At 38.6% G+C, this 13,308-nt stretch overlaps 5 protein-coding genes across 5 annotated transcripts; 3 read left to right on the plus strand and 2 right to left on the minus strand.

Annotated features, from left to right (window-relative positions):
- Positions 1-26: 26 nt before the first annotated feature.
- BCR41DRAFT_398803 (hypothetical protein) lies at positions 27-514 on the minus strand (the record flags this gene model as incomplete). Its single annotated transcript, XM_022028994.1, has 2 exons — positions 27-173; positions 401-514. The coding sequence occupies 2 exons, from the start codon at positions 512-514 to the stop codon at positions 27-29; spliced, it is 261 nt and encodes an 86-aa protein (XP_021878814.1).
- A 178-nt stretch (positions 515-692) lies between these two features.
- On the plus strand, positions 693-1,984 carry BCR41DRAFT_358590 (hypothetical protein). Its single transcript, XM_022025068.1, has 4 exons — positions 693-813; positions 920-1,046; positions 1,202-1,381; positions 1,553-1,984. The coding sequence occupies exons 1-4, from the start codon at positions 751-753 to the stop codon at positions 1,633-1,635; spliced, it is 453 nt and encodes a 150-aa protein (XP_021878815.1). The 5' UTR covers positions 693-750; the 3' UTR covers positions 1,636-1,984.
- Positions 1,985-2,447: 463 nt separating this feature from the next.
- BCR41DRAFT_372857 (mediator complex, subunit Med7) lies at positions 2,448-3,357 on the minus strand (the record flags this gene model as incomplete). Its single annotated transcript, XM_022026725.1, has 4 exons — positions 2,448-2,603; positions 2,728-2,816; positions 2,946-3,012; positions 3,130-3,357. The coding sequence occupies 4 exons, from the start codon at positions 3,355-3,357 to the stop codon at positions 2,448-2,450; spliced, it is 540 nt and encodes a 179-aa protein (XP_021878816.1).
- Positions 3,358-8,108: 4,751 nt separating this feature from the next.
- Positions 8,109-8,731, plus strand: BCR41DRAFT_358598 (hypothetical protein). The gene is made up of 2 exons (XM_022025069.1): positions 8,109-8,457; positions 8,645-8,731. Exons 1-2 carry the CDS (start codon positions 8,287-8,289, stop codon positions 8,696-8,698), a joined length of 225 nt encoding a protein of 74 aa, XP_021878817.1. The 5' UTR covers positions 8,109-8,286; the 3' UTR covers positions 8,699-8,731.
- Positions 8,732-12,653: 3,922 nt separating this feature from the next.
- Positions 12,654-13,255, plus strand: BCR41DRAFT_398806 (hypothetical protein; the record flags this gene model as incomplete). The annotated part of the gene is made up of 2 exons (XM_022028995.1): positions 12,654-12,819; positions 12,882-13,255. The coding sequence occupies 2 exons, from the start codon at positions 12,654-12,656 to the stop codon at positions 13,253-13,255; spliced, it is 540 nt and encodes a 179-aa protein (XP_021878818.1).
- Between the last annotated feature and the right edge of the window lie 53 nt (positions 13,256-13,308).

Here is a 13,308-nt window from a genome sequence, read left to right on the forward strand (position 1 = left end):
AATTTGATTTACAATAAAAGATTGCTTTATCGGCCTTTGGGTGTCGTATCCTTCTTGATCCACATTGGCTCTGGATCCGCTGCTGCTCTTTTTAAAACATCTGAGAAAGCTTGTCTGCGCACCTGATCAGCTTTGACTTGTTCATATTGTTTCTTGAGTTCCGGTGACAGTTTCTAGAATAAAAAGAATAAAATGATTATGATAATAAAAGCGTGTTAATGTGTTTTCCCATGGCCAGTCAGCATTTCCTGCCTTCGCACAAATAAACCTTTATTTTTCTTTTTTCTCTCTCTCTCTTCTTTTAGCTTTTATTGCGGAAACCACAAACAATTAAAGGTCTGTTTTTTTTTTTTTTTTTTTTTTAAAAAAAAAAAAAAAAAAAAAAAAAGCGGAAAAAAACGCGATTACTTGCCTCGTAAAGTTGATCCTCTGTTGGGACAGTCGTCAGCAATAAAGCATATCCCAGACCAATGATACCTAATCCGACTGCGAATGCCTTTGGATAATTGCTCATGTTTCAATGTCAAACTCTGAATGAATAATTATTTTGATGAATGGACGAATGGAGCGATCCTTGTGCTCGGAAATTTATGAAAAAACGAAAAAGGAAAAAAAAAGAGGCGATAACAAGTCATGTGACGAAAGCCCTTTGCCTCGTGTCAGTGTCCTGCAAAGTTCCTTCCCCCTCACTCTCCTTTTTCTCAATTCAGAACAATTCACACACGACACAAAACGAACAAACCCATAACCATGACCGATAATCTACCCAACATGGCCGATGCCGATAGCTGTCTTTCTGACAGCCAGCTAGAGGTTAGAAAACAACAAACAGGAGCTACCATTGCCTTTCATTACACACATCGAGTGACTAGGCTATTTCAACATTTCTTACATTCCTTGTTGGTCATTTTAAATATAGGTCCTAAGGAAACAATACATTCGTGAAGGAGAATATGTAACAGAACAAACTCGTTTTAATTATGCTTGGGGCCTTATTAAGAGCAAGAACAGACGAGAGCAGACTCAAGGTGTTTTACTCCTCACTGGTAAGTTTTTGAAGCTTTTTTTTTTTTTTTTTTTTTTTTTTTGCCAAGAGTCGACACAGTATCATGCATGAAATCCGTATCGACCCTACAGGAGTAAAGTCGATGAGAAAAGAAAAATGGCTGATACATATTTTCATTTTTTTGGGCATTTTCAGACATCTATCGCGAAGTACCGGATAGAAGACGTGAGTGCTTGTTTTATTTAGCTCTTGGACATTTCAAGCTCGGCAACTATAATGACGCTCGCAAATTCAACGAGTCGTTGCTGGAATTTGAACCTAACAACTCACAAGCCCGTGCGCTTCGTCAAGAGATCGAGGACCGTGTTGCCAAAGGTACACTTTTCTTTGAACTGTTTGATAATTCATATCTTTTTTTTTTTTTTTTTTTTTTTTGCATTGAGCTGTGACGTCGGCTAAGAAGCTGCTTTGATTAACTCGTTTATTTTATTTATCTTTATTTTTTTTTTTTTTGGTATACCTGAATTGTGATGGTGATGTATTTAGAGGGATATATCGGAATGGCCATTGTTGGAACAGCAATGGCAGTAGGAACGATTGTCTTGACCTCACTTTTGAAGAGACGCTAAACAACCTTTTTGCAGGAAATATGGGGAATACACAGCAACAATCGTCCATATATATGCTAACGACAGGAAACTCAATGAATCCCCGCCATGGCTGCATATATTTTGTTTTGCTATTATTTTTACTATTATTATTATTATTTTGATCAAAAGCTCAAATAAGCATATAAATCTATTGGATATGCTTCAGATACCTTGCTCGAGCCCAACCATGAGAATGTAGAGTATGTTGTCACCTAGACAAGTGACTGATCTATCATATTTACTCGTTTTCGCATACCAGGTCCAGATCCAGGTCCGGAACTTTTTCAAAGCAATAAAGTAATAAACTATGACATGGAATTGACTTACTCATTAGGCATTTTTTTATTACCATTACTTGAATACCTATTACAATGATTATACAATGTCGTCGCAAAGGTCCATTATCCTTGCCATCGCCTGCGCATTTTTAGCATCTACAGGACTCAACGATGCAGTATTCGCCAACAGCTTTTGCTTGCCATCATTTTGACTTGACTGTCCCACTACTATTGATGGTTTTGGTGATATTGATGAGGCTAATGCTCTTGATACTGTAGTAGACTCTTCTGGCGCCAATTCCATTTCCACATCCTTGTCAAACTCTGGGAGCCGTAGTTTCTCCTGTTTCAGTGTCCGCAACCCTGCAAGTTGTTTCCTAAGATCAGCGCATGTTCTATGTGCCAGAAAAAAAAGAGAGAGACCAATCCTTTGAGTATTCGGTCCATATGATTATATTGCAGTCTATAAACTGACAAAAAGAAGAAGAGTAGTTTCTTTTTGCTTTGTGCGTATTACTTTCTTAAAGCCTCAGTCTCCTTTCTTTTCCTTCGAAGTTGTTCTTCCATCATAAGCTTTAATGTCTCCCGAGCCTGATGCGGTCTATATTCGTTCAATATGTGGTGCATGTTGATAAAGATAACTCGAATCTGGTCTACTTTTGTTGCAAACTAGTTGGTTGAACAAAAAAAAAAAAAAAATGATGATAATAATAATAAAAAAAAAATCAATATATTAAAATTGATGGCACCATGCCAACACACCAACTTCAAACAATAAAACATTTTTTTTTACTTCACTGGGCGATGTGGAAAGGGTATGGACGAGTTCTAAAAAGTTGAATACAACTGAGTGATTCAGCTTTTTGAGCTCCTTGACACGATCTACACAATTAGTCGAGTTTTTTTATTTAAATTTTTTTTTTTTTAAAAAAATAAAAATAAAAATCGTTAAATTATTATCAGCTTGAACTAGACTAGAAAGAAGCTTAGATCTCAATGGTGTTATCTTACCAATGGGTCCCTTCGGGTATAGTTGTTCAATTCCTTGTTCCTCAAGCGTTGCTAAACTGTCCTGTACCTGTATATGTTGAGAACGTAAAAATGAATCAAGGAAAAAAGAAAAGGTAAGTATGGCTAAAAGATGGCATAAAACCTTTTTTTTTTCTTATAGGAAAAATTGATAAGTCCTGCTTACAGGCCAAGCACGTCCAAACATCCAATATACGCCTTTCTTAACTGGCGGCGGAGGCTCAAGTGCGAGGATGGGAAAAGGTAATGCTTCGAGTGACTTTGTGATCTCTTCATCTCCTGGTGCTGCAACACGAGCTTTCTCTAGTAGAGCGAGGTTTTCCTGAGTGTATCGTTGATAGTAGTAGGGTGGAGCAGGGAATGCGGCTCCTTGTTGCACATTTACTTCCTCCATTTGTGTTCCTTGTTGTTGTAATAACGTTGTAAAATTAATTGAGTTTTTCCCCAAAGGAGAGAATGGACACTCGCGCGAGAGTAGATTTTATATATACACTTCCTCAATTGCTCACGTGGTTACTCGTCGCCACCAATTTTTGAACGCGTCTCGTCAAAGGGACTATCACTCTTACTATTGCTTTTCTTTTCTTTTTTCCTTTGCTTCATTATTCAAACTATTAAATCTAGGCACAAGTATGCCAAAGTTGACTGGCCCAAGTTACTCTTGTGATTATTAGCCTCTTCAACAGGACAGCCTGACAAAGTTCAGGATATTCGATTTCCAAATAGTTCGTCTATGAAGACTTTGGTTTAGAACAGACCTGCTGTAGCGAAAAAAAAGAAAAAAAAAAGTTTCAAGAATAATGGTGACTAAAGTGATTAACTTGGTTGCGGATTATATATTTTTTTTCTTTGCGTCTCTTTCTTCAAAGTAGCGTACAGGGCTAAAGGATATAAGCAAGGGATATGCGAGTGTATACACAGCGCTGACGAAAGTCCTAATAAAGGAAAGCAGACACCAGCCCTAGTAGGGGAGAACATTGAGTAGAAATGGAAAAATAAATAAAAAGAACGAGGCTTCAGATCATTCGAAACCATCTGAAATCTGAATATCTGAATGAATGGTCTGAATGAGGGTGTGCTCAGAAAAAAATTTAAGTGCCTGCTTGCAATTCCCGTCAGAATAAAATTTTAATCCCCCCCTCTTTCCGGAATTCTTACCCCCCCGTCACTCGCGCAATTCTTATCCCCTGTCAACATTCTGGAGCTGATTCACAAAAAAAAAAAAAAAAAAAAAAAAAAAAAAGAACCCCACTATATCCTATGGTTCCCACTGTTCTCACACAGCTAGTACAGTATAAAAGGCCCATCAGTGTGCCGATCTGTATTTTAGACAATAAATATTCTTAACCCCCATTAATTGCAAAAATGGTTTAGGATCACCAAATGTCTTTTTTTTTACGACTATATTGGACTCATGTGGTGCATGTTAAGTTGCTGAAGGTTTTGAACCTAGTGATGAATACGAATCTAGGAGGGGATCATTCATCAAGGAACTGATCCATTTATCTACTGTCAAGCTTTGATGACAAGATGAAAAGTAAGAGAGGATCAATGGTGTTGGATTAAAAAGTTAGTCAGATGTAGGTGCAACCAAAAACAGAAAATAAAATCTTCTCTCAAAAACTGCCTCAAAATGTTGACGGGGGGGTAAGGATTCCCAAAATTAAGATGGTTGACGGGGGGGTGTAACGGAATTCTGACGGGGGAGGGGTAAGAATTCCGAAAAAGGGTATGTTGACGGGGGGTTTTTGGGTATTCTCAACCGGGGGTCAAAATTTTATTCTGACGGGGGGTGCATTTTTCCTTAATTCTTTTGCTCTGCTACCAAGTTGATCCGTATCTTCTTGATAGTGAGCCAGTACATGAAGAAAGAAAAGCAAGAATGAGAGAGAAAAGGGGGGAGGGGATATATATGGTCCCGGCTTTCGGATAATAAGTCTAAGTCGTCATATTATTCAACTTGGTCAGCTAAAAAGGATTGAGCAAAAAAGTCAAGGTCCAAAGACAGCAATGTTCAGCGCTCCGCTCTTTCCGCTTTCTTTGCGGGGGGCCGTATGAAGCCCCAGGTTGTAATGAGCCTGTTCTTCATTAGATAGTGATACTATCGAGTTTGTAAATCGAATTCTCATCTCCATATTTTCTTCTATGATCATGTGCTGTGAAAAACTACAAGACTTCATAATTATTGACAGGAGAATAGAGGACGAGAACGAACAAAGACTAGCATCTGTGAGACAAAACTTCAGATGGAAAAACAGGTCTGCCAAGTAGACATCCTTGAATAGCGATATCTTCTTTGAAAAACTTTGAGATACTGTACTAGTAGTTACTTTGATACTTGTGATGTATACGCTCAATTCAGGGCCTGGTAGAATGAATATAAACAGTGTATCGTACTGATGTACTAAGCATACCAACATGAGTTTTCTTTTTTTTCTGAAATAGAGAAATGAAAATGTTGACATGATAGTAAAAAACTATATCAGTCTCATGTATATCACTGCAAGGAATATCTTGCCTCAAACGAAGACGCTCACCATACAATGGACCACTTCATTTCGTAGGTCACCTGTAAGAGAAAAATACAGCTTTGGTTGTTTCCGTGTTTCACATGTTTTATTGTCGTTCACACTTCCTGAACATGGATGTCAAGTAGTTTAACGTTGTTATATGGATACTCCACAAACCATAACAGTTGCCATCTCTTCCAATACCACAAGAGTGTTAACATTCTGAACATTTCCTGTTGAACAAGAGGAGGCCCAAGTCAAAATATTCGTGTTATGGGGATGACAACTTGATGATCTTAGAGCCATAAAGGCCCCCATTTCAAAAACAATCAGCGCCGAGAATCTAGAACTATTGAAAAAGAGCATATGCCAACAATCTTCTATTAAAGAACTGCATGAAGATCGTACCCATTATGGCCAATAAAATATCTAAAATAATAAATTTTACTTTTTCTCATGACACCACACTGGGCGGAAAGTCATTTCAGCAGAAGAGGGATTGGTGGTGTTGTAACTCCGTCGTAGGCGAAGGTTTGCCTTTCTTGTATGTCCTCTCATCAAAGACGCCTCTCTTCGGGTATAATAATATTCATCTAAGAGATGCCTCGTTCACAAGATAAAAGAAAACAAGAACAAACATCAGGCACCAAAAGCAGAAGTCTGCAAGAAATGAGGCCTGAATCAAGAATACTTCATTATAGTAGAAACATTAAATCTCTATTTATGATACCATTAATTATACGGTAGCGGCAGGTCTTGTTTACATCCTCATTGTTATAAAGATAATAGTAGTAAAAAGATATGAAAGAATAATTAGTGCAAGTGCTGGATTGCTCCGATGAAGCAACATGTAAATCAGGTATCAATCAAATAATAATAGCACATTCACAGATATAATTATACTCTTGCCTTTTTTTCACGAGTGTTCGAAAGCGAGAGTGTCCAAATGTTCTGGAGACGCGCCTTTGATACAGGGTTGGACATCTAATGGTGTAGTCTTTCTTGCTTTTTTGTCCTGTCCCGCACTTTATTAGCCTTTTCTGCTACTTCTCTTCTTCGTTAGTACTTTCGTTTACTTTTTCTTTGCATTTCGTTATTTGGTGTTTTCTTTTCTTACTTTTACTTTCATTGACTTCTTGGTACTTACCTTACTTACCTGAGACTGTCCACCCTACCACCCTATACAGTCCCTTACCCTTGAAGAAAAAAAATATAAAAAAAAACTTCTTCCCGGTATTCGCTTTCTTTCCTGTACTTTCGTTTGCTTTCACTTTTTTGCTATGCTTCTGTTTGTTTCTCTTTCTACTTTCTTGTCATGCTTTCGTTTGTATTTCTTTAACGCTTGTTATCTTTTGACTCATTCTTCTTTGCTGGTTCTCTTTCTTACTATCCTTTGCTAGTTCATTTCCTTGTTATTCTTTGCTGGTTCACTTTCTTGCTATGCTTTGCTGGTTCACTTTCTTGCTATCCTTTGATACTTCCTTTCTTATTATTCTTTGCTGCTTCACTTTCTTGCTGCGCTTTGATGGTTCATTTCCTTGTTATCCTTTGGTGCTTCCCTTGTTATCCTTTGGTGCTTCCCTTGTTATCCTTTGGTGCTTCCCTTGTTATCCTTTGGTGCTTCCCTTGTTATCCTTTGGTGCTTCCCTTGTTATCCTTTGGTGCTTCCCTTGTTATCCTTTGGTGCTTCCCTTGTTATCCTTTGGTGCTTCCCTTGTTATCCTTTGGTGCTTCCCTTGTTATCCTTTGGTGCTTCCCTTGTTATCCTTTGGTGCTTCCCTTGTTATCCTTTGGTGCTTCCCTTGTTATCCTTTGGTGCTTCCCTTGTTATCCTTTGGTGCTTCCCTTGTTATTCTTTGCTAGTTCATTTCCTGTTATCTTTTGATGGTTGCTTTTTTGTTATCCTTTGGTGCTTCACTCTCTTGTTAGCCTTTGATGGTTCACTTCTTTTTTACGCTTCCATATTTTATCCTTCAATGCCTCACTTGGTTGCTACGCTTTCATTTCTTTCTTCCATGCTTGGCTTTCCTGTTATGCTTTCATCTCTTTTTCGGTACTTCACTTTTGTTATCCTTTTCTATGTTATCCTGGGCGCATCTCTTTCGTGTTATGTTCTATTACGCTTTCCTTCATTGCTTCGCTTTCTTGTTATTTTTTCATTTGCTTTTCTCGACACTTCACCTTTTTACTATGCTATCCTTTGTTTTTCTTCCCTGCTTCACTTCCTTGTTATGCTTTCTTTCTTGCTGCTTCACTTCCTCATTTGTTTTCCTTGGCTCGTCACTTTTTAAATATACTTTCATGTACTTCTCTTCGACGCTTCACTTTCGAGTTATCCTTTCCTTTGTTTCCCTTCGATACTTCGCTTTCTTACGTTGTTTTCATTTGTTTTCTCCCTTTTCTTATTATAGCTTCCTTTTCTTATTATAACTTCCTTTGTTTCTCTTTGTGTGTGCGTGTATGTGTGTGTTTTGTTTTCCTTGTTATACTTTCGTTTGTTTCCCTTCTGTGCTTCTCTTTCTTATTATGCTTTCATTTGTGCTTCCATTTCTTTTTTGTTTTCTTTTTTTTTCTTTTCTTTTCTTCAGTGCTTCCCCTCCTTGCTATATCTTACATTTGTTTCCCTTTTGCTTTTCTTTCTTATCATATTTTCATTTATAGGTGCCGACATTTCTTACATATATTTTTGTTTGTTCTTTTCCCTCGCTTTACTTCTTTGCTATGCTTCCGTTTGTTCTTTCTCGACTTTCCCTTCCCCTTTCTTTCTCTCTCTCTCTCTTTTTTTTTCTTATTTGCTTTCACTTACTCTTCCTATGTGCTTCTCTTCCTTAGTTTATTTTCATTCGCTCTTTCTCGGTGTTCCTTTCTCTTTCTTATTTCTCTTTCTTTTGTTGGTTACTTGCCGCTTCTCTTCCTTACCTTACTTTCTCTTACCTTACTTTCTCTTACCTCTCGCTGCTTACCGCTCTTGGGGGTTATTTTGCCTTTGGTATAGTACGGAGACAAAAAGTATGTAGTTTAGTATAAAGTAGTGACGGCAAGAAAAGGCAACGCTCGTGTTTGAGCGAGAGTTGGTGATGACATAAAGAGGCACAGGGAGAGACAGAAGAAGTGTGTGCGTGTGTGCTTGTGTGTGAATGTATTTGACAAAGGACTGCGATCGAGACTTACTTTTCAAGAGGTGGGGGGGTGGAGAGGTGGAGAGATAAAGAGGTGGAGAAGTGAAGAGGTGAAGAGGTGAAGAGGTGAAGAGGTGAAGAGAAAGGAAGAGAAAAAAAAAGGAAAAAAAAAAGAAAGAGCGAGCTTAAAATGAGAGAAAAGCGTCATTCTCCCAATCTCACTCGTCGCCACCATTTCTCCTTATCTTTGTTGAAAGCGGACATAATTATCCGAATATAGGCGAAATGAAAGTGATTGGACGCCATTTTGAAACAGCATGAAATTCAAAGAAAGGGTGGATGGAAAACTGTCGGCTTGGACAGCCCGGAAGCGATCCCGTTGCCTTTCATTGCGACATTTTTCGCATTTGTTGACGTAATAAGCGAAAGTGATACGACATTGAGAAGAACGAAGCAAAAAGCATCGAAGGTATTAAACTTAATGACTATGAGTAGACACTACTCACACCACGACTTTTGACCCCAGACTTACACATCGTATGCTTTTTTTGCGATCGCATTTTCTTAAGGAACAAAAAAAAAATTGATAGAGAAAGATGCATTAATTTTTCATGCATCTTTGGGTGTAGCCACACTTTTCATTACATCTCGCTCTTCTCTCTCTTTTATCGCTTCTAAAAGTATAATAGACAAGGATCCAGGCTTGTCATAGACTCTAGTTCCTTCTAGTTTCTGATTGAAAGTAATACAGTGTGTTCAGGTCTGCTACAGTATCTGGTAGATGCTTTTCATGGAGCCCATCACCTTTCTGGCCCATGTCCCAAAGGTAAGCCTGCCTTATTTTTCGTTATGACCATCTTGTTGAGCGAGCAACAACAAGCAACACGTAAAAAGTATGTAACGTGTGTGTCGAGGAAAATATTATATCCAAGCTCTGCAGGGCCTTCAGGGCCTTCAATACTTTTGATTCAACACCTTCATTACTATTGTATTTAATTCTTCGCATTAAATTTATTTATCCCTCTTTCAATGCTTTCCCTACCTTCACGTACATTATTCCTTTTGCTTCATGTGACAATGTAATGACATCAACCGGAAGATGCTTTTGCTTTTAAAGCAACCGACTATTGCCATATTCGGATAATTATGTCCGCTTTCAACAAAGATAAGGAGAAATGGTGGCGACGAGTGAGATTACCCAAGAAATCATGCATGGATATTCAGCGAATAAACAAGAATGCAAGAATAGCAAAATGGTGTCTGTTGGACAATGTAAACACTTTAAGGTTTGGTGGTAAATGTGGTGCAAACATTTTGATGATGACTGACATAAGGATTGGAGCTGTGTGTCACCAAGGAGTACCCACCATCCCGCCTAGTGCAGGTTGCCGGTTCACACAGCAAGATAGTGCTTACTTTGAGTATTGCTCCATGGTGCTCCTCATTTATACTTGTGCAGGAGACAATAGAAAGGAAGTGCTTCTCAATATATATATTGAAGCCTCTCTTCCAAAGCCAGTTGTTCATAACATAACAATAGGCACCAGAACCCCTCATTTTCGGAGCAGTATATTAATAAGTTCACCCTCCTATCATCTAAGCAATGCCGCCTCTACTAAATTTTCAATTTTCGGAGACTGCATTTTAAAGCTTTTTTTTTTTTTTTTTTTTTTTGTGTGAATACTTTTTATTAAGAGATTGCTTGCTATCTAGCTATCTAGCTTACCTGGTTACTATCCTAAGCTACAAGAAGCCAGACTCTTAGCCACCTTGGAAAGCGCTTTTCTTTGTCACCATCGAAAAGACTCTCCAAGATGTTGTCCGGAGCACACCACGTGGAGGTGGTCTGGCATATCGTGCTCCGTTGGTCAGGCCCCATGGCCTTGCAAACGCCCGCACACACACACATTTATTTACCCATCCCCATCTCCATTCCCATTCCCTTTCCCATTCTGGACCGAAGGGGCTCCGCCATCGCAAGGCTCGTTAAAGAACCAGCTCAGGCTCATGCCCGTTCGGACCTACCTTAGATATGCATTGGTTATTGCATCTTGGATGTGCATTGTTGCTATGTTAAAAAGTGCTTTGTATTGTGTTAGTAAGGGTTTTTTTTTTTTTTTTTTTTTTTTTTTTTGGCTTTCTTATGTTTTTAATTGGCTTTTTTTTTTTCTTTTTTCTTTTTTTCTTTTTTTTCTTTTTTTCTTTTTTTCTTTTTTTCTTTTTTTTCTTTTTTCTTTTTTCTGATATGAGATCTTTTTTTTGCTTTTCTTTTTTTAGGCTTTTATTTAGTCTTTTTTTTTTGGGTTTTTTTTTTTCTTTGGTTAATTTTTTTTTAATTGTTTTTTTTCTTTGGGTTATTTTTTTTTTTCTTTGGTTTTTTTTGGTTTTTTTTTTTATTTGGGTTTTTTTTTTTTTTTTTTTTTTTTTTTTTTTTTTTTTTTTTTTGGTTTCTTTTTTTCTTTGGTTTTTTTTTTTTTGAGGTATTTGATTCCGGAGGCGCTTGTTTTTGCCTGGATGGACTGTTCGACCTTTCTTTGGTTTAGTCCTTTTGCTGGTGGCGCTGAGCTTTCGTTACCAGTGCCTTCCAGACCACACGATGAGAAGTGGCCTGGTCGCTATGATTTGGTGTTGTTCGTGAAGCCTTGGCCATCATACCCGAGATGGGATGGGCTGGCTATTTGGCCGCGGAGAAGGCCGTCGTTCGACTGCGGTAGACTATGAGGCCGTTTAGAGCGTGGCTGTTTAGAGCGTGGCCATCTGGAGCGTGGCCAGTTGAATACGGCTTTTCGTTGGAGTGCAGCCGTTCGAGTATGGGCGCCTGAGTGTGGCAGTCTGGCTGTGCGTTATGAAGCCCCAGTTGCTTTAGGCAGCTTCATGTCGTTGCAGTCTAATCGTGGAATGAAAAGAGAGACACAGGCAGAAAAAGAATAATCAGAACAAGGACAGTGAAGCACAGAGTGACAGTGTTGAGAACTTCAGTAAGAGTGATTGTTTAGGGAGTGTTGCTTACCTTTTGTCTTGGTTGAGGAGGCCGATGGTCGAGGAGACCGAGGAGAAAGAGAAGAGAAAAGAAGAGAAAAGAAGAAAAAAGAAGAGTCAAAATGGGTCCTTTTTATATTGGTTTCTTATTATTATTATTAACGTTCGCGCAAGAGGAGAAGGGCCGAGGAGTGATTGGTTTTCAAAAGCGCGCTGTACTAAGTACCTTGCTTGCTGTACGCTCAAGAGCGACCAATAAAATATCAACAAAAAAAATTAAAAAATAAAAATTAATATACGTGTCTTTGATGTCATCTGTCATATTTCATATGATAAAGAAGAGACTCTCACGATTGAAAGTGGGAATAATGCTCTGTCCTCAAGACTCATAAGGAAAACCTGTCTATAAACAACCAGAGCATGAACTGTATTGCACTCGAGCTTGCTTACTCTTATTGATGAAGGAGATCATCTTCTTTATCCTCTTCTTCTATTTCCTTTCTTCACTCCTAACAAGAGATGGGATAGACTGTCGTTGGGCCTATACTTTGGCAGCTTGCCGTTTTTCCAGAGTGTGGTGGAAAATAACACATGGCATTCGTCAGAATACCTCTCCGCCTTTTTTTTTTTTTTTATTTTTTATTTTATTTTTTATTTTCATGCAATACAATGTAGAATACATTAAGATTTGAAGGTGAAACAAAGTATCAACATTTATATATCGACCAGTAAAAGGCACACGATCGTATCGAGGAAATGACGTGTCGTATCTCTTTGGCTCTTTGAAAAGGAAAATAAGGAAAAGAAAAAAAGGAAAAATGTCTGTTTGAACAAAAACTGCCGCAGCACAGTTCCCACGACAATGCATCCTATTCTTTGTTAAGGATGAAGAGAAAGAATGGGAGAAGAGAGTCAAATAGCAAACTGACCCTCTTACTCAGCATAACACTCAGCTGTCAAAGAAACGACGATATAAAAAGAAACAAAGACAAAGAGAAATAGAAGACAAGCAGTATTGCACGGCAAGTACGATCATAGATTTAACTATAGCAGCAATAGCGACTACCTCATCGTCAATTATTATGGTATCACACTCCGTTGCTACCTCAGGACCTGCCTCTCGTCATGCTACTGTCAAAAAGACCCAACCGAACCTAATCAGCAACAGTATTGGTGGCAATAACAGTGACGCCAAGGATGATGCCACTAAAGCCTTGACAGTCTTTACTTCTGGATCAAGTGCCTTCCGTGCTAGAAATATTATGGAAAGCTATACCCAATGGTCCCAACGTCGTTAAATGCCAACACAGCTAATGGCGCGTCGTCGTCCTCGTCGTGGACGGGGTCATTCAAGTATAGCAACCGCAGCCCCAATACACTGTTGTCAAATGCCCATACAGCTAATGATTGGTCATCGTCCTCGTTGTGGATGCGATCAATCAATTATAACAATCGCAATTCCAACACACCACTATCAAATACCAATACAGCTGATGATGCGGCGTCGTCCTCGTCGTGGATGCAGTCAGTCAATTATAACAGCCGCAATTCTAACCGAATTCACAGAAAGTTTATACGTGGTCCAGTAACTAGATTGGAAACAATATGGGAAACAATATGGGAATCTGAACCATACTCTGTGCCCCAGGCAAAAGATAATGAGGCAACTGCAAAATCGGATTGAAATGGCATAACTTCTGCTCATATACATTCTTCTCACGATACAACATCAAACAG

Source organism: Lobosporangium transversale (assembly GCF_002105155.1).
Source record: "Lobosporangium transversale strain NRRL 3116 chromosome Unknown BCR41scaffold_34, whole genome shotgun sequence".
Lineage (NCBI taxonomy): Eukaryota > Fungi > Mortierellomycota > Mortierellomycetes > Mortierellales > Mortierellaceae > Lobosporangium > Lobosporangium transversale.